The sequence below is a fragment of the Spermophilus citellus genome, assembly GCF_964194105.1.
Source record: "Spermophilus citellus genome assembly, chromosome: 5".
NCBI lineage: Eukaryota > Metazoa > Chordata > Mammalia > Rodentia > Sciuridae > Spermophilus > Spermophilus citellus.
Window position 1 is genome coordinate 132,237,009 of NC_138186.1, and position 24,530 is coordinate 132,261,538.

The window sequence follows — 24,530 nt, forward strand, 5'->3', positions numbered from 1 at the left end:
ATGAACATCTACTCTTCCTAAGGCACAAATATTCTACTGGTGAAATTCAAAAAACATGAAATTAAAATGGAAAATTGTAAACCAAAATGAAACAGCACCAGTGAGAATCAAATGAATCAATCACTTCTATTAGTAAGACCAAACAGAATACAAGTTAAGTATCATGAGTATATTTAAAGAAATGAAACAGGGAACCACACTGTGATTGTGGTGGGCTGAATAATGACCCCATAAAAGATATGCATATCTTAATCTCTGGTATGAATGTTACTTTATAGAGCAAGAAGAAAAACGAAGACTTTGCCAACATGATTAATTAACAATTTTGATATGAGTTTATCTTGGATTATAGAGATGATCCTAAATGCCAAAATCTTATACATCTGTTTAAAAAGCCAGAAGGACATTTGATGCAGGAAGGAGAAGGAAGAAGTGCTGCAGTCTGGCTGGGCACAAATCACGAGTCACTGAAGCAGGAACAAACTTTATTTTTGAACTCCACCAGCAACTCCTCCCGAATGCCACGTGGCTCCTCCAGGAACCAGCCACCGGAAATATCTCCTCCGGAAATCCCTCCTCCTGCACTTCCCCAACCAATGGGAACTCTCGGGGAATCCCCAGGAATCCCTACGAGAACTCCAAAGTAGCTCGAGAACTCAAAAGTAGCGGCTGAGGTGGATAGTAATGCCTCGCCTGTCAACCAATACTGTTGGCAAAATGCCAGGGGCCATATCCATTTGGCTGTGGCTCTCAGCAAAGAAGTCAATATGACAAGAGATGAAGAAAGTGGATGCATCATATGAAGAATTTAAGAAAGCTGTAACATCAATCACTCACTCTCCGCCTTATATACAATTATAGCTTATTATTTTTAAGTGTCATGTTTTTAAACTTTTAGATTAAACATAATTATTGTTTTATGTCATCTTTTTTAATATTTATTGATTTATTTTGGTGGACACTATATCTTTATTCTTATTTTTATGTGGTGTTGAGAATGGAACCCAGGGTCCTGTGCATGCCAGGTGAGCGCATTACCGCTTGAGCCACATCCCCAGCCCCTATATCATCTTTAAAAAAAAAAAAAAAATTGCTTTTTCCAGCGACCAAAAACTGGAAAAAGCCAGGAATGAATCCTTCCCTGGAATCACTGGAGGGACAGATCAGCCCCAGCCAATAGTTTGATTTTAACTCATTGATAATGATTTTGAACTTCTAACCTCTAAAACTATAAGAGTATAAATTTCTGTTATTTTAAAGGACCACTTTTGTGGCAATTTGCTATTGTAACCATAAGAATCTAAAATCATAATTAAGGAGCAAGAAACAAAAAATAAGAGCAGTTTTGGAAAAAAGACAACATTGAATATTTAGAAATAATAATAATATAAATATAAATAATTAATATAATTTATGTTTATATAAAATATAAATAATAATAAAATATAAAATTTAACATTACATATAGATATTTTAATTATAAAAATAAGAACAAATTTAAATTATGTAATACATATAAATAAATTGCATTAATTACAAGGAATAAAGAAGATTAGGCACAGCTAAAGAGAGAATTGGGTACTGAAAGAACTGAATAAATTTTATCAACGAAAAGAAAATAAGACAAATAAAATATGCCAAAGAAAGCTTAAAATAGATGGAAGTTGAAACAAAAATATTACTATATGTAAACCAGAATTACATTGATATAGGGGAAAATATTAAAAACAATTGACTGAAGATTTTTCCAGACTTGATGAAAGAAATACAGAATAAAAACACCAAAAAAAAATCAAATCTTAAAAGCAGCCAGAAAATAATAGAGAAGATTTACAAAGAAATGAAATAAAATTAGTATAATAACTTTTCAATTTCAGTGATTAAAAGACAAGAATTCTTCTCTCTCTCTCTCTCTCTCTCTCTCTCTCTCTCTCTCTCTCTCTCTCTCTCTCTTTCTCCTTCCTTCCTTCCTTCCTTCCTTCCTTCCTTCCTTCCTTTCTTTCTTTCTTTCTTTCTTCCCTGCCCCCCCCCCCAGTACTGGGGATTGAACTCTGGAGAATGGGACTACTGCTGAACTATATCCCCAGCCCTTTATATCTTTTATTTTGATATAGGATCTCTCTAAGTTACCCATACCAGCCTCAAACTTTCCATCATCCTGCTTCAGACTCCCAAGTAGCTGAGATTACAGGTGCATGCCACTGCACCCAGCAATATTTTAAAATCCTGAAAGAAACAAATTTTGACTTGAATATCAAACTTTCTTTCAGAAACTATTAAGAAAGGAATTTCTAAAAGACATACATTTATGCAAAGTAAAATGTTCCCAGAAATAAGATCTGAGATATAAGAAAGCAAAATTTAAAAATAAGATGATATAAAACAATAATTATGTTTAACCTAAAAGTTAAAATACTTGATGAAAGAGTAGCATACCAAATCCAAACATAAACAAATATCAGAAGAAATACAGAATAAAAACACCAAAAAAGCCCACCAAATCTTAAAAGCAGCCAGAATAAAAATAGAGAAGATTTACAAAGAAATGAAATAAAATTAGTATAAAAAATATGACACTTAAATATAACAAACTACAATTGTATATAAAGTGGAGAGAGGGTGACTGACATCACTGCTTTCTTAAATTCTTCTCATATGAGGCAGGAAGAGGATAAGAATATTACCTAACTTTATTTTCTTAAATATAAAGGTTAATATATGAAATATCATCCCTAATGAATAGAATTAGTGTGTATATTTTCAGACAATTACAGGGAAATAAATGGAACAAGAAAAAGACAAGATTTAGGGAAAAAAGGGATACATTGGAAGAAAATTCTCACAGTAAAAATATAGAAATAAGTTAATACATATGAATAATTATGATTTTAAAGGAATGAATATGTTATTAGCATGTAAAAATATGCCACAATGAAACCCATTATATTCTGTATAGCTAAAATGCACTAATTAAACAAAAAAAGCAAGTCATAGACTATATGCAGTAAATAGTAGAGAGAGAAAAATAAGAAAAAATCCAGCACCGTGCTTTTCTGAAGAGACAACATAGAAATGTTGAAACTAAACATTGGAAAAAGCTAAATTAGATAAATGCAAACCCCAAGACATGGAGCATACCTATATATTCTCTTTTGTTTACAAGATTTTTAAGGCAAAATAAAGTCTTTAAATATAAAAAGAAAAAATATTAAATTTGTTCAAAGGAATAACAATTTTGGGTAACAATTTTCAATAGAAGAATGAATAACTATACCATTATAATGAAATACTTTAACATGCAGCAATTAATAATTGATTGTACAAGAAAAAAATCGATAGGGTATAGAAAACGTTCACAACACAATGAATCAATTTTATCTCAAGGACACATAAATATGTAAGAATGGGAATGCACATATTCCTTTTAAATATAAATGGAAGATTTACAAAAGTTGACCACATATTAGAGCATATCTCAACAAATTTTTAAATAGTTATGTCATAAAGACCACATTTGCCAAATGCAACAAAATTAAATTGGAAATAAAATATTAAAAGTTAACTAAATACTGCCCTCACATATTTTGAAATTAAAAACATAACTAAAAATTTTTCATGTCAAAAAAGAAATAAAATTAAAAATATAAATTACAGTTGAATCAAAAAAAACTCTTCATGACAAAACTTGAGCTATTGGTATCAGAAGGAATATATAAAACTGTATAAGCATATACTAGAAAAAAAGAAAGGCAAATGAAAAATCTTATCTTCCAAGGTGAAAATTCAGAAAAAAAAATAGTCCATAGATTATAAAGAAGGGCATTAATGAAAGAGAAAAAGGCAAAATAAAGTCTATAAATACAAAAATGTAATCCTTAAAAAGGCTAATAAAATGCATAAACATCTAGCAATGTATTATGGTTGGAAAGCAGGCACCCCTAAAGCTCCTGTGTTAATACAAGAATGTTCAGATTTGAAATGTTTGGATTGTGAGAACTGGGACCAGCCAGTCATCGAAGTTTGAATTGTTTGGGTGGCAACTGTAGGCAGACAGGATGTAGCTGGAGGAGGTGGCCCTCTAGGGGTGGGCCCTGGAAGAGTACATCTTCCCTGTGACAGGAGACTTTGCTCTTGAACTTTGGGTAATGATGGAACTGATAAGACTATGGGACTCCTGGAGATTAACTAAATGCATTTTTCATTGTGAGATGAATATGGGCTTTTGAGGGCCCAGGGGTGCAATGTTATGGTTTAGATATGAGGTGTTGCCTACGAAACACGGGTGTTAATGCAGGAATATTTGGAGGTAAAATGATTGGATTATGGGAGTTGAGACCTCATCAGTCCATCCTAGTTTGAATGGATTGACTGTGCTAATGAACATGAGCCACGCTGCCAAACTGAGGCAACTACTGCAGTTCTTTCTCACCCCAATTCTTGTGATTATGCCAGAAAGATTTTAGACATGTCATTCAGAGTTGCAGGCATGCGTTTATTGAAGGGATTGGAAAAGAGAAAAGGGGAGGCAGAAACACCGTTCAGAGAGGAGAAGGATGTGTGCCTCTGCTGCCCTCCAGTTTTATTGATGTTCCTAGGGTAGATTGCAGAGAGTTCCTCCTCTTTTTTTTTTTTTTTAAAGAGAGAGTGAGAGAGGAGGGAGAGAGAGAGAGAGAGAGAGAGAGAATTTTTAATATTTATTTTTTAATTCTTGGCGGACACAACATCTTTGTTGGTATGTGGTGCTGAGGATCGAACCCGGGCCGCACGCATGCCACGCGAGCGCGCTACCGCTTGAGCCACATCCCCAGCCCGAGTTCCTCCTCTTGACTTTTGACTGACAGCAGGAAGGCCCCAGACTTTCAAGTCTCCACTGTTCCACTGTGCATGACAACTCCAGGTCACTTTGGCCCATCCTGACTGGTTTTAATTGGAACCCATTCTTACCGATTTTATCATTAGGGGGAATTATTCTTATATCCCTGAGTTCTGGGACCTGGTCAAGGGTCACAAAAGGCCCCCACTTCAAGGTGACTTGTGTTCTTTTTATCTGCATTTCAGGCTTGCATTTCTCCTGAAGATGAGAGATTTTTTTTTTTTTTTTTCTGAGCAATGTAACATATCCTGTTGAGTTAAGCCAGGGAGAACAGGGAGAAGACTGCAGGCAAATTGCTTTTTTTTTTTTTTTAAAGAAAAGATAGCATTTGGGATCAGCACAAGGGGCCTAGTTTATGGAGTTATTCTCTTAATCTCATGTTCTCACTGCCTATTCCCTATCAACCATGTGCAGGTGGGTGTGACTAAAGAAGGAAGATAGCTGGCGGTGTGCCCTCAAATGGTTGTTCTTCCCTGTGTCCCCTTTTCACCTGCCCCCTCCTTCCTGGCTGCAATGTTCTCAGCTGCTTCCCTCTACGCCCTTCGGCCATGATGTGCTGCCTCACCTTGGGCTCAGAGAATGTCCAGCCAACCATGGATTAACCCTCTGAACCATGAGTCAACATAAACTTTCCCACCTCTAAGTTGTTCTTGTTGAGTATTTTGGTCACAGCAATACAAACCTCACAATGCTTAACAAGAAAGAATTAAAGAAAATACAAATGAACTATGTTAACAACAAAAAAGGGAACTTAGAGCATACTTAAAGAAAATACTTCAAAAATTTTATAAAATAAGTTTGAAAGCTGTAACTGAAATGCTCAAATTCCAGCAAAATACAGCTCACAAAAGTTAATCATAAACAAATAAAACCCCCAAAGAGTCCTAAAAACAACCAAAAAAATTCAATAAGTAGTTAAAATCTTTCCACAAGAAAGCAGCTAGCCCAAATGATTTTACATTTGAGTTCTACCAGAGTCAATATAGAAAGAATTTCAAATATTTACAACCATACCAGATTACACCAATAGAGAAGTCTGTCCATTGGATTCTGAGTAACATAACCTTGATATTAATTATTGACAAGGACAGTGTGATAAAAAATACAAGCTATCATAAATGGATATTGCTAAATTCATTTTGCTTCCATAAAAATATCTTTCTATGTTGTAGGAGCTAGAAGAATAAAGACTACATTTCTCAGACTCCCTTAGTGGTGGTGTTTTTTTTTTTTTTAAAGAAAGAGTGGGAGAGAGTGAGAGAGAGAGAGAGAGAGAATTTTTTTAATATTTATTTTTTAGTATTTGGCGGACACAACATCTTAGTTTGTATGTGGTGCTGAGGATCGAACCCGGGCTACCGCTTGAGCCACATCCCCAGCCCAGTGGTGGTGTTTTGAACATCTGTCAAGTTCCTCATTGATATTCTCTCATGAGATATTTAGAAGGTGCAAGAGATTTTCTTGTAGCTGTCAACTATTTCTGCTGATTATGCAAGGATCCATAACTTCTGCAGCTTTGGATGTACAGCCTTCAGCTTCTGGACAGCTATAGATGGCTTCAGAAATGGAATGGATGCTCCAGACTTAATTGGCATAGCTGCAATGATGTATCAATGTGGTAGTTCTCTTAATGGGACACTTCTATTTTCTGTGTAGAGTCATCCCAAAACATACAAAACTTGCTCTTTTCATATGCCAAGGATTATGTAAGTCCCTAATTTTCTATATAAAATCCCTGACTACTTATAAAACATAGACTTGACCCCTGATTGATATCAAGGAAAGATTCACTCATAAAGGGAGATGCAAATATCCTAAACAAACTATTAACAAGCTAAATTATCTTTATTTCCAAGGATGCAAAAGTGAATTTACATTAGAGAGTATATTAATGTAATACACCACATTAAAAGATTAAATATATATATATATATATATATATATATATATCTCACCAAGTACAGAGAAATCACTTGAAAATATTCAACATCTTTTCAGGATGTTAACCTAAGGAAACATGAAATTGAAGGTTATCATTACTAAAAACCCAATATAAATACTTTTCTAAATGATAGTAAATTAGAAGCTTCATTTTAAAAGTCAGAAAGAAGAGAAAACATTCATGCTTGTCACTTTTGTTTAATATTAAAGTGCGGAAGTTATATGAATGATATATACATTGATATAGATGATAGTTGCTTTGAAGATAATATAATTATTTCCTTAGAAAACAAAAAATCTACACAAATATATTAAGAATGTTTATCATGTTTAATGGCTGAAAAATCAGAATTAAAAACTGCATTTCTAAATATCAAAAGTTAGAAATTATCAGTTAAACAACACTATTACAGATAGAAATACAAAATTAAAATGCAAGGAACCTAGGAAGAAATATACAACAAAAAAATTTTTAAGGTCTTTAGAATATGACAAAATTTTATCAAAAGATTAAAAAATGAATTGAGTTAGTTACTATACTAATGAAAAATAGATTCAAATTTCTTACATTTATCCATAGATTTCATAAAATTTTGGCCAAATTTTTAGAAGCATTCTTTTTTTTTACAGAATATATTGTGCTAAGTCTAAATACAGGACTATATGAAGAAAACATTTGAAGAAGAACAAGCAGGGAGATACTCTGAGCTCATGTAAAAATTTAGTATAAAATTATAATAATTCAGATGCTATAGTATTGAACTAGTGGTAAATAAATTGAACAATGGAACAGAATAGATATTTCATAAAAAAATCAAACATAGAAATGTGATGTATGATAGAATTGACATTGCATATCCACAGGTAGAAAAGAAGTACTAGTAATAAAGATGTACTGGATGGTATGGAGAATGTTAGGGTCTATAAACAAGTCAGGATGGCGCCTGGCATTTTGCCAGAGGGAGTGGTTTGTGAAGTAACGCCAGCGAGCCATTAAGTGTGGAGATTCCTTATTGGTTGACTGCTGTATCTATTTTATGTTAATTAAGATAAGCTGTGTGGAATGTATATATACCACTCCTGTCCTACAATAAACGGCTCCCTCTCCTGTTGTATCAATGTACACAAGTTGCTCGTCAACCCCCGGTTATTTTGCTGCAGCTGGACTGCGGCAGGAGAAAATGTACTTAGACCTCTTTCTCACTCTTTAAGCAAAATTTAATTCACTTAAGTTGCAAAAAAAATTATTTAAATGTGAAGGGAAAAATATTAAAACTTTTAGAAGAAAATGTATAAGAATATATCTGTGCTATGATTTGGAATGTCCCCCAGAGTCTCACCTGTTGAAGGCTTGGTCTCTAATGCAGCAATGTTCATAGGTAGAGCTTTGGGAAATGATTGGATCATGAGGGCTCCAAACTCATCAATGGATCAGTCCATTTGTAGGTTCATAGGTGAATGGTAAATCTGTAGGAAGTGGGGGCCTAGTTGGAGGAGATAAATCACTGGGACATGTCCTGGATGGGTATATCTTGTCTCTGGTTCTTCTTCTTCTTCTTCTTCTTCTTCTTCTTCTTCTTCTTCTTCTTCTTCTTCTTCTCTCTCTCTCTCTCTCTCTCTCTCTCTCTCTCTCTCTCTCTCTTGCTGCCCAGGTGCTCTGAGATGAGCAGTCTTGCTCCACCACACACTTCTGCCATGATATTCTGTCACACCACAGGCCCAGAATCCGTGGAGCCAGCTGACTATGGACTGGACCCTCTGAAACCATGAGCCGAAATAAATCTTTTCTTCTTTAAGTTGTTTTCCTTGGCAACAGAAGGCTGACTAATACAATTTGTAATTTCAAGGGAATGAATGTTTTCTTACCAAAAAAATCTATTTAGTTTGCCATAAGTATGTGTTTTTATCAAAAGATGTATGAAAAAGTGAGAAGGGAAGTTACAAAGTGGAAAAATGGTTGCAACACATTAACTGAAAAAAAAAGTATATGGAATATGTAAAGAACTAAACAATTCAACAGAAAAGCAGGCAAAAGACATGAACAGGTATATCACAAAAGAGGAAACAGAATGGTCAATAATCATATGAAAAGATAAACAATCTCATTATAATTTGGGAGACTAAATATTCAGGGCACAATAAAATGAAATTTTTTACCTACTAGAAACACTGAAGAAACATTCTGCTTAATTTTTTTTTTTTTAAAAGAGAGAGTGAGAGAGGAGAGAGAGAGAGAGAGAGAGAGAGAGAGAGAGAGAGAATTTTTAATATTTATTTTTAGTTCTCGGCGGACACAACATCTTTGTTGGTATGTGGTGCTGAGGATCGAACCCGGGCCGCACGCATGCCAGGCGAGCGCGCTACCGCTTGAGCCACATCCCCAGCCCTGCTTAATTTTTTTTTAATTCATAGAAGTAAACATTGATGACATACATGCAGATAATTATAAAAAAATACTTATTATATTAATCCATTTTAGTTCTTCAGCCTTAACAACTTACAAACAATTTTCAACACTGAAATTTCACTTCTAAGTACACACTTAGGCAGAAATGTTGCACATTTCTGTATGAACAAGAGTGTTCATAGTAGTCCCTGTCTCTGATAGCAAAAAGCTAGAAACAACTAAAACGACACGTAAGAAAAGAACAGATGTGCAATTATGTATTTAGCTCAACCAAACTGACATGCTTCTTTAAAAGTTTTTGCTACTACAACCAAAACAGCAATCAGAATCTGTGTATGTCTCATTGTGCACAAAGGCAAGCATTTCTCCAAATCTGAAGTGTAGATATAGGTATGGATTTAATGAGTTGAAGCTTATATATATCTTCAACTTTACTAGGTATCGACAAATTATTCTCCAATGCTGTCGTACAGGTTTACACTCCCACTAACAGTGGGTGAGAATCCATATTGCTCCTTGTCCTATGGACATTATTGTTAGACATTTTCCCTTTCCTAAACTTGATGGATAAGCAATGCTATCTTGTTTTCAAATGACTTTACATTGCTTTGAGTTCCAATGAATTTGAATACTTTCATCAATTTACCAGTCACTTACCTGTCTGCTTGAATCATTTTTTGCATAATCTTTGCCCATTTCCATTTGGTTATTTTCTATTTGTCTTGATTTATAAGTGACTAATAAATTCACCTTTGATTTATAAAATTCTAATGTTAAATGTTAGTTTTAACCTTTTCCTAGACAATATAAGATTCTTAGAACACCTTAACTTTTGACATATATGCAATTGTGCTATTGATTTCAATTCCATGCATATTTTAAACCTTACAAGACAATGCTTTTTATTGCATTCTACAGACAAAATTTTATTTGTATTTATTTGTATTCACCACTTTTATTGCTTTTCATTCCATTTTGCATTTCTGACCTTGCTCCCAAATTCACATTTGTTTTTCCCAAGTTATTTATTTTGCTGTCTAATTTGAAAATTTCATTATCAACATTCATGAGCTGATATGAGCTGCCTCCAGTACTCCATTATTTCCATTACTGTTTCCTGAAGTTGAGACACCCATGGATTCCAGATGTCAATCATGGCTGATAAACACACACACTTTTAATACATTATTAAATTTTACTTGCCTTCATTTTATTTAGAAATTCCATAATGGTTGTTCATAATTTTCATAATTTTCTTTCTCAGAACTATTCTTGTGGGGTTTTGATATCAAGATTGTAGCTATATAAGATCTTGTAGAGTCTAGAGATTTCAATTCTTTTCCTGTTGAGGTTCAGGATATGTCATCATGAATATGATGGGAATCAGAATATGCCACCCCCAAATAAGCCACTTTGGTGTATTGATTACTTTGAACTAAAAGCCAAAGCAGAAAAAAAAGTCTCTGCCACTCCCTCAAAAACCTAAAATAAAATACAAACTTCCCTTTTATAAAGGAAATATATATCCACAAATCAAATTTTGATTAGTAAAGGTGTAAGACAGCTTTTTTCACCTTACAGACTTATCTGCATACCAAGGTTGCCTTTATCCAGAGCACATGTCTTCCCCTCACCCTCACATAAACTCTGAACACACTGTGTAAGATGAAAAATTAATAAATATTCAATTAAATTTTCTTCTAGTTTTTCTTTTTTTTTTAAAGAGAGAGTGAGAGAGGGAGAGAGAGAGAGAGAGAGAGAGAGAGAGAGAGAGAGAGAGAGAGAGAGAGAGAGAATTTTTAATATTTATTGTTTAGTTCTCGGCGGACATAACATCTTTGTTGGTATGTGGTGCTGAGGATCGAACCCGGGCCGCACGCATGCCAGGCGAGCGCGCTACCGCTTGAGCCACATCCCCAGCCCTCTTCTAGTTTTTCTATGGCTTAAAAATACTTTAGTTTAATATTTTAGTTTCTGTAAAGTTAATGTATAGGTTGAAAGGAATATCAAAATCCATGTATAAATTGATTTTTTTCAAAGTTTCTAATCAGAATGTTAAAATGAATAATAAAAATTATTGGATCCCACTCCCTGTTTTAAAATAAATTTAACAAAAATTGTGTTAAATCTTAGGAAAACCATTTCACAAATCTTCACTAATAGGACTTAATTGTTTTATCCTTAAAAACACATACAACCAGTGTGGGGAGGGGGAGAGAGAAGTTCAGTGTATTAGACAAAGGGGAAGGAAGGAATGAAGGGAAGGGGTGGGGGATAGGAAGAGAAAAGACAGTTGAATGAATCTGACTTAACTTTCCTATGTACATATATGAATATACCATAGTGAATCTCCACATTATGTACAAACACAAGACTGGGATCCTAATTAGAATAATATGCATTCGGGGCTGGGGATGTGGCTCAAGCAGTAGCGCGCTCGCCTGGCATGCGGGTGGCCCGGGTTCGATCCTCAGCACCACATACCAACAAAGATGTTGTGTCCGCCGAGAACTAAAAAATAAATATTAAAAATTCTCTCTCTCTCTCTCTCTCTCTCTCTCTCTCTCTCTCTCTTTAAAAAAAAAAAAGAATAATATGCATTCCATGTTTGTATAAAGATGTCAAAATATACTCTACTATTGTGTACAACTTAAAACAATAGGAAAAAAGGGGAAAAAGAAATTATAACTCTTTTTATTTTTATTTTTTATTTTTGGTGGTGTTGGGGAGTAAAACATCTTTTAAGATATGAAAACAAAACAAAACAGGTAATTCAGGGTATGATGGAGGCCTTTGTCTTCTTCTATCCATTTGTGCCTCTTCTTTGAAGTTCTCTTGTGTCCATTACACCTGCCGTACCATGTATTGGCCTAACCTTAGAGACAATACTCTTTTTTTCCTCTCTCTCTCTTTCTTTCTTTCCTCAGTGTTTCTGGAAGAGTTGAACATCTTTAATAGGAAACATAATAAAAACTAGGCAGAAAATACTTTTTAAAAATAAACACAGAAATATAATCAGCCTTAAAGTAATCATTTTGCAAACTACAGGTTTTGGAATGAAAGATCATGGCACCCAAATCCTTCCTAATCCTCATTATTATTACCTCTCAAGAAAATAGATCAGATAAGAACACCAGTCAATTTGAAATGAAATGTAACCCTCCCTGGACAGAACTCATATGGATCTGTTTGTTCAATCCCCCACTTCACCATCCCAAAGTAAATAAGAGAAAAAATGTCTACTACTTTCCTCAGCCATTCTTCCTTCTATTGCTTTTCCCCTCTCTCTTTAGAAAGGAGGCAAATTTCCCTATGTCCTTTCTTGGATAAAGGAGACAGAAAAACTCCAAGAGCAGTTCTTTGTGGAAATGAGGGACAAAAATCTCCATCCCTGACTAGGCTCAGAGGACTTCCCTTCACTGTAGGCATGTACCCGGTAATCAATGACTTGGAGTCTTCTAAAAAGAATCCAAGCCATGGTTCTCACTCCCTTGGGGAAGTTTTGCCCTCCAGGAGACAGGGGGCAAAATCTGCAGACATTTCTGATGGTCACCGCTGTGAAGCTGCTACTAGCTATCTCTAAAAGGGAGAAGCCAGTCCTGTTCCTGAACATCCTACAATACACCAAAGAATTATCCAGGAAAAAAATGTAAATGGGGCTGAGGTTAAAAAACCTTGCATTAAAACTTTAAAACGTTAATAAATTTTAGATGAATGGTAGAGATTGCAATTTTAGTGATTATATATTTTAAAGTTTTAAATGAGTAACCTTTGTACGTAGGAATTCAGCATACAATTAAATAGTTTATCTTGAAAATGAAAAAGAAAGTGTCTTTATCTTCTGAATTCTCTGGACATGCATGCATAATTTATGGATCCAGTAAAAATGTGTGTGTGTGTGTGTGTGTGTGTGTGTGTGTACCTGTGAACGTTAACCTGATTTTCTGATTTTTCAGGTCCCTATAGATCCTTTCTCTTCTAGTTACCAGTTCCTGATGGCTGAAATGTATGGTGGAGATTGCAAAGAAGGGGAAAAGCCCCCGATGCTTCCATAGGCTGGATAAGGTGGACAGCATGTTTCCTCATCTAACAGGTCCCTTAGAACCAGGGGCCCTACTTATGACCTTGTGCCACACACTTCTGGTGTTGACTTGACCTCTGGGCTTTCTATTTCAGTGATCCTGGCAAGACCACAGCCTGCTAAATCTCCCTGACCTCCACAGCCAACTCTCTGAACTTCAGACACCATTTGCAGTCCTGAGAACTGCAAAGTTCAAGGAGGTGGAGAAAAAGCAGTGCAGGGGACCCACTCTGGGCACTCACATGGTCTCTTCCCTGTGGGCTGCCATCCTCGCATGTGATTTGAGTTACCTCCCTGGCTGGGTGAGAGGCGCTTAGGCACAGCTGTGTCAGAGCTTTCCCCACCCTTCTCCAGGTCCGAGGACTTGTCCGTGCAGAGATGTGTCTGGCCACTGCCCCGAAGACCCAATCGTTGCCCCTGACCTTGGGATGCTGTCCCCATTAACCTTCATTGGATGGGATTTTCCCTGGAATTTTTTGTTCCCCAATAAAAGTCCACTCCTTGGCATGTTCTGTCTCGCCAGCCTCTTCAGTAAACCTCGCTACCGCATTAGGTGGCTGGAGGCTGGAGCTAGGAGAAGCATCCTGGGAGCTGGTTTTGAAGGTAATTAGAGTCTTGTCTCTTTAATTTCAAACTCCCTAGCGTTTACCTTCTTTAATGAAGCCAGCGCTGGTGGCAAGGCTGACTTCCCAAGTCCTCCTGCCATGCTCTGTGGCTCATTGTGGGTGGGCGGGGGAGGTCTGGTAGTCCTCTGGCTGGGAGAAGGTCCTGCAAGACATGGCCTGCCTTGCAGGGTACAGTGCCTCCTCTCTGTGAGTGATCCTGCCTTCCTTTCTCCAGCCTCCCGGGATGTTCTAGGTTGCTAGCAGGTTTTCTCTACCTTAACACCAACGCCCTTGGAGAGAGCTCCTAGCAGCTTCCCTATACCAACTGAAAGGGTGGGAAAATCAAAATGACAAGAAGCACCCTGTTCCTCATATATTTCTCAAAACTATCTGGGGATCAGTTCCAAATAGGACTGGCCAGGCCAGGCTCTCTTTGCTTCTGTAGGGTTTAAGAATGAGATACACAGATAGACACATACCTAAACCCTCCTTCAAACTTCTCTACCCTGCCCAACTTCTCTGCCTTTCCAATTCCCCTGGACTTAGGGCCAAAGATCCTTGCTGAGTCTGTACACATTTCTTTTTCATTATTTCTGTTTACCTGGGTGGCAACTTTTAAATTCAAAAGCCAAGAGTTTAGTACATTTCATCTTTGCTATAGAAAGTTTCTAAAACAGCTATTCTCAATCTTGGAAACACACTGATATTACCTAGAGAGTTCTCAAAAAATAAACTAGTATACCTGGGCTGTGGAGTCCAAATATCAGAAATATCACAAAGCCCTTTGTCAGGTGCTCACGCACAAGGAAGCTGGGAGCTAGTACTTCAGAAACATGGGTACCCAAAGGGATGGTAAGGAAAGAGCACATAAATAAATATCTCATGTAATATCCTGTCACAAAATCCAGAAAGTCGGGCATATGGAGGCTAAGAAATTTGCTTTCGATTGCACAGCTAGTAATTTTTCAGAATGGGAATCTAACAGAACCCCAAGGCCCTTATTCTCCTTCTAAGTTTTACTAAGGTTGGTTTATGGGCCAGAAGAGTGTACTTTATCTGTCCTTCGGACTCCTTCCTCCCATTTCTGTCATGCTCACCTCCCATAGGTGACCCTGGCACAGTATATTGTGAGTGATCTGGAACTGGTTTAGGCAAGGACTATTGACGCACAGCATCCATTGGGCTATTGAAGTCTCTGCCAGGTCACCTCCTAAAACTGACTTCCTCAATAAGACTTCTAAAGCACAAGAAGTAAAATCAAGAATCAAAAAATGGGATGGTATCAAAAAAGCTTTTTCACAGCAAAGGAAACAATTAATAATCTGAAGAGAGAGAGTCTGCAGAATGGAAAAAAATCTTTGCCACATGCACCTCAGTTAGCATGTTGATTTCTACAATATATAAAGAACTCAAAACATATAGCACCCAAAATTCAAATAACCCAATCAGTAAATGGGCAAAGGAACTGAACAGATACTTGTCAGTAGAAGAAATATGAACAGTCAACAAATATATGAAAAAAATGTTCAACATCTCTAGTAATTGGGAGAAATTCAAATTAAACTACACTGAGATTCCATCTCACTCTAGTCAGAATGGCAATGATCAAGAATACAAGTCAAAATAAATGCTGTCGAGGATGTGGGGGAAAAGGTACACTTACACATTGCTGGTGGGACTGCAAATTGGTGCAACCATTCTAGAAATCAGTATGGAGATTCCTCAGAAAATGTGGCATAGAGCCACCATTTGACCCCGTTATCCCATTCCTAGGTTTATACCAAAAGGACTTAAAATCAGCATACTCCAGTGAAACAGCCACATCAATGTTTATAGCAGCTAAATTTCCAATAGCCAAGCTATGGAACCAAACTAGGTGCCCTTCAACAAATGAATGGGTAAAGAAATTATGGTATATATACACAATGGAATATTACTTAGACATAAAGAATAATGAAATTGTAGCATTTGCCAGTAAATGATGGAACTGGAGAATATCATGCTAAGTGAGATAATCCAGTCCCAATATACCAAAGGTTGAATGTTCTCTCTGATATGTAGATGCTAACCCACAACATGGGAGGGTAGGGAGAGGAAGAATATAAGTCTATTGAATTAGACAAAGGGAAATGAAGGGAATGAAAGAGAGGGGAATAAGGAAGTAGAATTAATTGGACATAACTTTCCTATCTTTATATATGAATACATGACCAGGGTAACTCCACATCATGTTCAACCACAAGAATGGGGATCCTAATTAAAATAAGTCATACTCCATGTATGTATAACATGTCAAAATACACTCTATATGTGTGTCTAAAAATAACAAATTTTTAAAAATTCAAGGAAAATAAAAGATCACCCCCTGAGTGATCTAGAATTCATTGACCAGTTCCATTTCTGCTCAGTGACTTCCACATAGAGTAGTTAGCTATAAGAATAATGAATAGGAGGGATAAGATGACTGTGTGAGTAAGCTTTCAACAAGTTAAGGAAATTCACCATTATAAATGATAAGGAAAAGAAAGGATACAAAATATGAACTTTTCCTTTTGATAATGTGTTGACTTCAATAACCTTGGCTAAACCACTGTTTTAGGGGTTCATACAACTTACCTGGTTAATTTCTTCATCTTTCAAGTCTCAGCTGAAGCAAAACACCCTTCCTTTATCTGCTCTTACCAGTCTCAGTTAGGAGGCCTCCCTCTGTGCACCCAAAATGCAGATTCACCTTAGGCAAGGCCCTTACCACAAGGTATTGCTTCCTAAGGAATCTGACTTTCCCTCCTTTTCAAAAGATCATGAAGGGTTAAAAAAAATGTCCTTCCTCTATATCCTAAGCATCTAGCATAGTCTGCCTCACAGGAGATGTTCAATAACTATTTCTGAATTGATACTAATGTTTTATGATTTAAACAATGATTAAAATATTAAAAATGATAAGTCAGAAAAATGAGTCACAGTGTGGATGAAAGTTTGATGACTCAAGTTAGAAAGTCATTAACTATTTTTAGCTCATTTTAACAGCTGGTAGTCAACCCTAACCTGGTATTTAGTTTCCAGGGTTAAGAAGACCAGAACAGGGCTGGGGATGTGGCTCAAGCGGTAGCGCGCTCGCCTGGCATGCGTGCGGCCCGGGTTCGATCCTCAGCACCACATACCGACAAAGATGTTGTGTCCGCCGAGAACTGAAAAATAAATATTAAAAATTCTCTCTCTCTCTCTCTCTCCTCTCTCACTCTCTCTTTAAAAAAAAAAAAAAAAAAAAAAAAAGAAGACCAGAACAACTGAATAGACTCTAAAAGTGATTTAATCACTCAGTCATTACTTCATGCATGCCTGGTCACTATCACCAAGTTATCCAAAATTCCTGGGCTTGGGATTATATACAAAATAGTACTGACATGTTTGTACATGTGTCAGGAAACCCGGAATATAATTTCTTTCAAATAAAAATGCAAGAGCCCCTTAATGTTCATTAGTCTATTCTTTGAGACTAACTTGGGCATGGATACAATATAACCTTCTGGTTGTTTGCTTTCCAGAGATGAATTTGTACAAGACTCTTTGGCAGGAATCATGAGAGATGAAATACAATATACATGCTCAACCCTACTGGCCTTTATCTCTATTTTAAGAGAGAACAAGAACAGCAGCTCCCTAGATGGCAAACTATCCCAGGCCCAGTGAAAATAAAAACTATACTGTATTCACAGATGAAATTTGTGTAGATATTGAAAAGAATGAAGATCTGTAACAGCTAAAGACCAGTGGGAGTGAGACAGAAGCTAACGATTCTTATTTTCTTCCATGATTTCTAATCATATATCAGACAACCTTCAACAGGACTGTGGGTTTCTTTCTAGTCTTCTCTGAAAACATGAATGCCTCTCAACCTATGAGGACAACCTACTGCTATTGGATTAGAAAATAAACACATACAATGCTTATTTCCCGTAGATTCCATATTCATGAATTTCCCTTCTTACTAAAAATTGTTACAACAAAGTCCATAATCCCAGCAGTCTTCACTGGAATTGGAATCATGGACAAAGTTCCCCCCCGCCCCCCAATGCATAGGCTTTCCCCAAGATCAAACAAGATTGCTCAGCCTTCTTGTTTCAGTTTATATTCCATGAAGAAGCATCCCTTTCCCTAGACTATAAATAGGCCATTTTGAAGATTTATTTGTAATTTTACTGTTTAAATGGCACCCATGTGTAGTATGAAGCGCTGTCTAGTGTTCCTAAGTGCAGGAAGGCTGTGAAGAGCCTCTCAGAGAAAATATATACATTTCATAAACTTAATATACTTTGCTTCAGTTCTAGGTAAGTGCTTTTGGCTGTTTGCTCAATGTTAACCAATCAACAACATATATTAAGCAAAGTGTCTTTAAACAGAAATAAAACAAGGTCATGTATTGATCAGTAGTCAAAAATATTGGACCCAAGGCTTGCAAGAATCTGTGTATCTCGGCTCGGAGTAATGGTTCATTATTGAAAGCCCACACTCCCCTCCTTTCTCACGGGGTATTTTCCCATTGTACTGCCCTGCACCGGCTTGGTTTGAGTCAAGCATTTCCAGTGCCAGAAGTGGGCGCCTTTCGCCAGCTGTGCAGGGCGGCCGGCAGGTGGCACCGAGCTCCGCACTCTTTGCAGCGTGGTGTGGACCCGGTGGACTGGAAGGGGCGGAGGTAACAGAAGCGGCCAGTGGTGGCCGCTCGCAGTCCCCCACCCCCTCCACATAGCTCTGGAGACAAGCGCCTGGAGAGGGCGCGAGCGACTGGGCCAGCTGTGTTCCGAGCTCTGCACCGCTGCATCTGCTTTGCGAAGCACCCGGCGTCCCTGCCGCGCTCAGTTCGAAGTCGGCCACCATGGAGGCGCAGGCACAAGGTGAGTGGTCGCCGATCGCCCCCGAGGGTCGACTCTCGAGGCTCACGTGGAGGCGCCTTTTCTGTATCACCTAACTTTGCCTTCGGACAGAACGGTTTGGTGCCATCCTACGCGCGCCTTCGGAATACGCTTTCTTGCCAAACTCAGCATTTGCTGTGGGGCTGGGGATCTGTGAAGGGGCCAGGATTCAATAAATGGAGCGGTCTGTAGGCAGGAAACGCTCTAGTGGAATGTCCTAACCCTTTCCGCAGCCAGTCTCTCTCAACCTGGCGGGTACCCAAAGGACCTGTTGTCTAGGGTCCGGGATCAACCAGCGTTCCCTTCCCATTCCTGTCCCAGGAGTGGGGAGAGAGCGCGGCTTCTCTCCACCCAGCTGGGGGCTCGCGTGCTGCGACTCCCAAATCGAGGGGCTAGAGGGACGCACGGTGAGGTGGGGTCTTGCTTGGGGATCCGCCTTCCTGGGGGAAGTGAGTGGTACCAGCCCCCTGACCTCAGCGAATACACAGGTGTGCCGTGGGTTCCAGCGGTAAGGGAGTGATCTCTTCCTCCGCAGCCGCTCTGGGCCCCCGGCCGGTGTTTGGCAGTCCTTTCCGCGCGCTACCCGGGCCACCGGCTGGCGGAACCAGCGGTGGCTTCACGAAGGGTAGCTTTATATTTTTAGGGTCACCATTGGACAAGGGTTGGGAAGATCCTATTGAATCGTCCAAGAATGGAAATCAACGCACGGTGGAAAGGGGTAGAAGTGGGCGGCTCTGGAGCCAGGGACAGGTAGGAAGGAAATTGACTCCGGAGTCAACAATGGGAGCCACCCTCCAAAGGAACGGGTTGCGGAGTTCAACCTGTACCACAGTCTTGGCCACCTTTCTTCAGGCTGCAGGGAGGGATTTGTTTTTTAAACATAAATAAAAGTCCATCTAAAACGAAGACCCCGTGCACGCGCCCTCCAGGGGCAGAAGCGTCTTGAAGGAGGGCGATTTGGCAGTATCTAAGTCACCCAACAGGTTTGCTACAAAGGTCTGAAGAGCAGGAATTCTCTTTGATTCCATCAGCCAAGATCCTGCTCAGAAAGCTGAGGCTTTCAGTATTCCTCTCCTGTTATGTAAATAGGAAAGGGGAATTCACCCACGGGTGAACCTTGTTCCAATTAAAGAAAAAGTTATTCAAGGATATTTGTGACGGCACGTTAAGGAAAACTGTTCAGGACTATGGAAATACTGTGGGGACCTGTGGGACAAGGTTTGGGCTCAATTCCAAATATGGCATGAGCAGGTGGGAATGTACAGCCAAGGGGCAGTGTGGGAGTCTGTGGGTGGAAGATTACTAAGAGAGAACATCAGAGGTAAAGGGAACTTTGGCTAAACCCATCCAAAAGGATTCTTGCTGAAACCTGGCCAATGTGATCAGTTATCATGTGGGGGGATAGTGGAGGGTCCTGGCCAGATATTGAGGATGATCAGGTATGGAGGATGGGGGGCCTCTGACTAAACTGGTTTAGTAGTTCTTTGGTACAACTGAATTTTACAAGGGAGAGCACAGATCAGCCTAGGGAAGGTCCAGAAGCCTGATAAAATTGGCCAAGCTGAAAGTCTTTGATATTGGTTAAAGAGGTCTACTTGAAGGCCTTCACAACTGAACTGAAGCAGGCAGAACAATGTTGGAGATGCCCAACCTGATTTTGCAGATTAGAATTATTTGGAGATACTCAAATACATTTGTCCCAGGGTATCAGTGAGAGATTGGTTTCAAGACCCCCAAAGAGACCAAAATCCAGGGCTACTGTAGTTTTTTATATAAAATGGTATAGTCTTTGGGTGTGACCTATGCATGTGCTCCCAAATATTTCAAATCGTCTCTACATCACTAATATTACCTTATAAAATGCAAATGATATGCAAATCATTGTTATACTTTCTTATTTAGAAAATAATGACAATAGAAAAAAGTCTGTACATGTTCCAAAAAAATTTTTTAAAAATATATTTCATCCACAGTTGATTGAATCCAAGGAAACAGACACCTGTAAATATGGAAGGCCCCTGGATTCACCCTGGCTGACCCTGTACCAATCAAATCAGAATCTCTGGGGCCTAGGCATGGGTATACATGAAGGCTTTCCAGGTGATTCTGTTATTCAATGAGATTGTAGAACCTCATTGGATAGAACTTTTTTGAGTGGGGAGAGCTAAATGAAAAAATTAATTCTATGATTTCCAACATATTATAAGCTTCTACCTTCAGCATAGTTTATTTTAGAATTATCTGGAGCAGGGATGATGTATCTTTCTACCTCTTTCTCTTTGCGTCTCTTAATCTAGAACAGAGATATGTGAGGTTCAGCAGGCATCTGCTGACCAGATGGCTTCTTGCACTGCTGAGGAGACCACCAGGGTGGTATGGAAATTATTTGTACATGTAATTCAGAAAATGCAATAGTGGGTCCTAAAAACTTTCCCACCATTGAAATTCTGCAAATATGTTCTTTAAATTTGGGAAAGACTAGATTACTTCCATCAAAACAAGACATTCTAGGGAGTTGGCAGGATGGGAACATGAAGGAGGATTACCAGTGGAAAGATTCATCGAGAAGGGCTGGAGATGGATTGGAATGAGAAGTCCACAGAGGAGGGCATTTCCAGTGACTTTCCACTGGAACTGAGGAATTTTGCTTTCATAGTCCCCGGCGTAAAATGGTTTGGATAAGATTTTTGAACTTATGGTGGAGTCAGAGTGATATGCATTTTGAACTTTGATCTTTTCCCACGATAGCAATAATGCAGTGTGGTGCTGTCTCCTGATGCCGGGTGGTGGCAGTGAACTACAACTGCTAAACAGCCTCACAGTCACCTGGAATAACAGCTCACAATCTACAATGAGCTGTGTTGCTAAGCTCTGCTATTTGGTAGGATAGGTGGATTAAGTGCATTTTCATTTTAGGATATTTTTAGTTTATGAAGATTTCTTGGTACATAACACATCTTGGAAAAGTGAATTTGGTTAGGAATATAGCATTTTCCTGATAGTCTTTTAAAATAAAAACTTCCTGATACGTTTTAACTACCTTTCAATTTTGTATTACTCTAGATCATAGTAGCTTTGTTATTTTTGCCTTTTCCAAAATCTTTAATGCTAAACGTAAAACTTCCATTTAACACTTTTATGTATTAAAATTAATAGCTGGGCTGGGGATGTGGCTCAAGTGGTAGCAAGCTCGCCTGGCATGCGTGCGGCCCGGGTTCGATCCTCAGCACCACATACAAACAAAGATGTTGTGTCCGCCAAAATCTAAAGAATAAATATTAAAAAAAAAATTCTCTCTCTCTCCCTCTATCTCTCTCTCACTCTCACTCTCACTCTCTCTTTAAAAAAAATTAATAGCTGTATTAGTTTCCTATAGCTGATGCTATATATCACCACAAACTTGCTGGCTAAAAACAACAGAAATTAATTTACAATTCTAGAGGACAGAAGTCTAAAATCACTGTCACTGGGAAAAGTCACAGTGTTGGCAAGGCCAGACTCCCTCCAGAGAGTCCACAAAAGAATCTCTTCCTTGCATCTCTGAAGTTTCTGGTGGCTTCCAGCCTGCTCTGGCCACATGACCCAATCTCTGCCTCCATAGTACTTAGTCTTCTCCTGTCTGTGGCAAGTTCTCGTACAGAAGTACTCTAGTTTCTGCTTGTCTTGTACAGAAACACTTGTATTTTCATTTAGGATCCTCCTGGATAATCCTGAATAATTTCTCCATCTCAAGCTCTTAAAGTAAATCATATCTGTATAAACCACTTTTCCATATAAATTAACACAGATTCCAGAAATTACAATCTGATGTCTCCTGGGGTCATTATTCAGCCTACTACAATAATAAGCTTTTCTTTTCAGGCATTCAACTCAGGAGAATTCTCAGAAGTCCATGTGTGACATAAAGTAATAAATATTGGATTATTCCTGTTTGCAAATTCCATTAAAATGAAAATGTTGCATTACCTTACATTATACTTTGCTCCTGGGACATTTATTTACTCTTATCTTGTTCCAGGAAGGCTTCAAACCACAGTACTGGAAAAAGCCACAGTACTGAAAAAAGCCAAAAAAGAATGTATCTAACAAAATTGTTGGAGGAGGTGGGGAGATCAAGAGGATTTGTCCTTAAAGCTACCCTAGCAATCTCTGTGTTAAATTTCTGTGGTCTAAAGTGGCAATCACATGAGGGTCTCTGCCTCAGTCACCTGCCTGGCTTGCTGTCTATTTATGAAGATGTTCACCATTCTGCTATTCTAGAATTCCACCAATAACACCCTGAAGCCACTTTTTAAATTTACTGAGTTACCATTCAAATAAGAGCACATAAAAGATGACTGCAAAAAGTGGATTTTTCAACCATGTAATTTTACTGTTCACTGGATGTTTATGAAATAAAATGTAATTTATTTTAAGTGAATGAATTAAATTAAGAGTTATCAATAATGTACCAGGGAAGATAGCAGAACATTTTAATGCATTAGAAGGAAGCTTTGGGTCCTCAATGAATGATGCATTTTGAATAGTTTTTCACAGTATGAATTGTTTATAAACGTTGCATTTTTATGTGGATAACAGGAAATGAAGCTCCCAGAAATAAAACCGAAGTCCACAAGAATACCCTTTTGTCACCAACATGTTGGGTCGTTTTCAAAAGGCAAAAATCTGGCACTTCGATATAGTCAAATAACATATCATATATTGAAAATGCATGTCTGTGTTATACTTCATATTCAAATTTGCCTACAGTTATTTGCATCTTGCCCAAATTACATTTGTCCTGACATATATCTAAAATATGGAATCCTCTTCAAACCCTTGGAAATTTCAAAACATATTTTTCTTTCAATTAGAAATTTCTCTTTTCAATCAAAAGCAAGAGTACCTTGTCAAGGATCTGGGAAGCAAAAATGATTCATTCAAAAGAAAACAACAATTTGGGATTAAGAAAGTGGGAGGGGATTTCATCAGATTTCTCAATCTGAGAGTATCTAGCTGTTGGATATTTATGGTTTTTCACTGATTTCACTCCTCCCTTCCCCCCACATGAATGAGTCGAGAGCAGCAATAATAAGATCTAAAAACAACATTGCCTAAAAATAAATATTTCCTAACATTTTGACTTCCGTAAAGGATTTGTTTCTACAGGAGGACCTTACAGAAAGATGGCTTCCCTTTCTTAAGATTTAGAAATGACCAGAATGAAAACATAGTTCTCATTTTCTGTTATTATTTTTTAAAATATTACAGGGCTCCTATAGGAAGTCTCAGGATATCCATGCTACCTTCAAAGTTTGTTTTACAGCATTGAAAGGCTCTCTTAAGCACTATAGGAGAGGAAATCCTTCCCTCTACCCTCTTTGGTTAACTCTCTGGAGCCTGGGAATAAAACTAGATCACCAGGAGGAAAAGTATACAGATTTATTTATTTTGAAATTTTGCTTGCACCGGAAAGAAGTGCATGCCTGAAAAGTGGTGAGATTTGAGAGTTTATATGCCATCTTACTCCGTGAAAGGGTGGAGAACAAAGGGTAAGATCAAGCGAACAGATGACTTTTAAAGATAAATTGACCCTTAGGAGAATGAATGGAGAATATTATAGTTTTGTCACAATGTCTAGGAGAGAAGAAAGAGTTGCTCCCAGTGAGGGGGATATATGACAGTTGAATTCTTTTGGGAGATTGTTTTTAGGCAGATAAGGAATTTTAGAACT

At 37.9% G+C, this 24,530-nt stretch overlaps 1 protein-coding gene across 1 annotated transcript in view; it reads left to right on the forward strand.

Moving 5' to 3' along the window:
• The first annotated feature begins 18,642 nt into the window (after positions 1-18,642).
• The window catches only part of TPD52L1 (TPD52 like 1), an 88,479-nt gene continuing 82,591 nt past the window's right edge, over positions 18,643-24,530 (forward strand). The window contains exon 1 of the mRNA XM_081296094.1: positions 18,643-18,799. Coding sequence (XP_081152220.1) covers positions 18,781-18,799 — 19 coding nt within the window. The 5' untranslated portion in view covers positions 18,643-18,780. The remainder of the gene's footprint in view (positions 18,800-24,530) is intronic.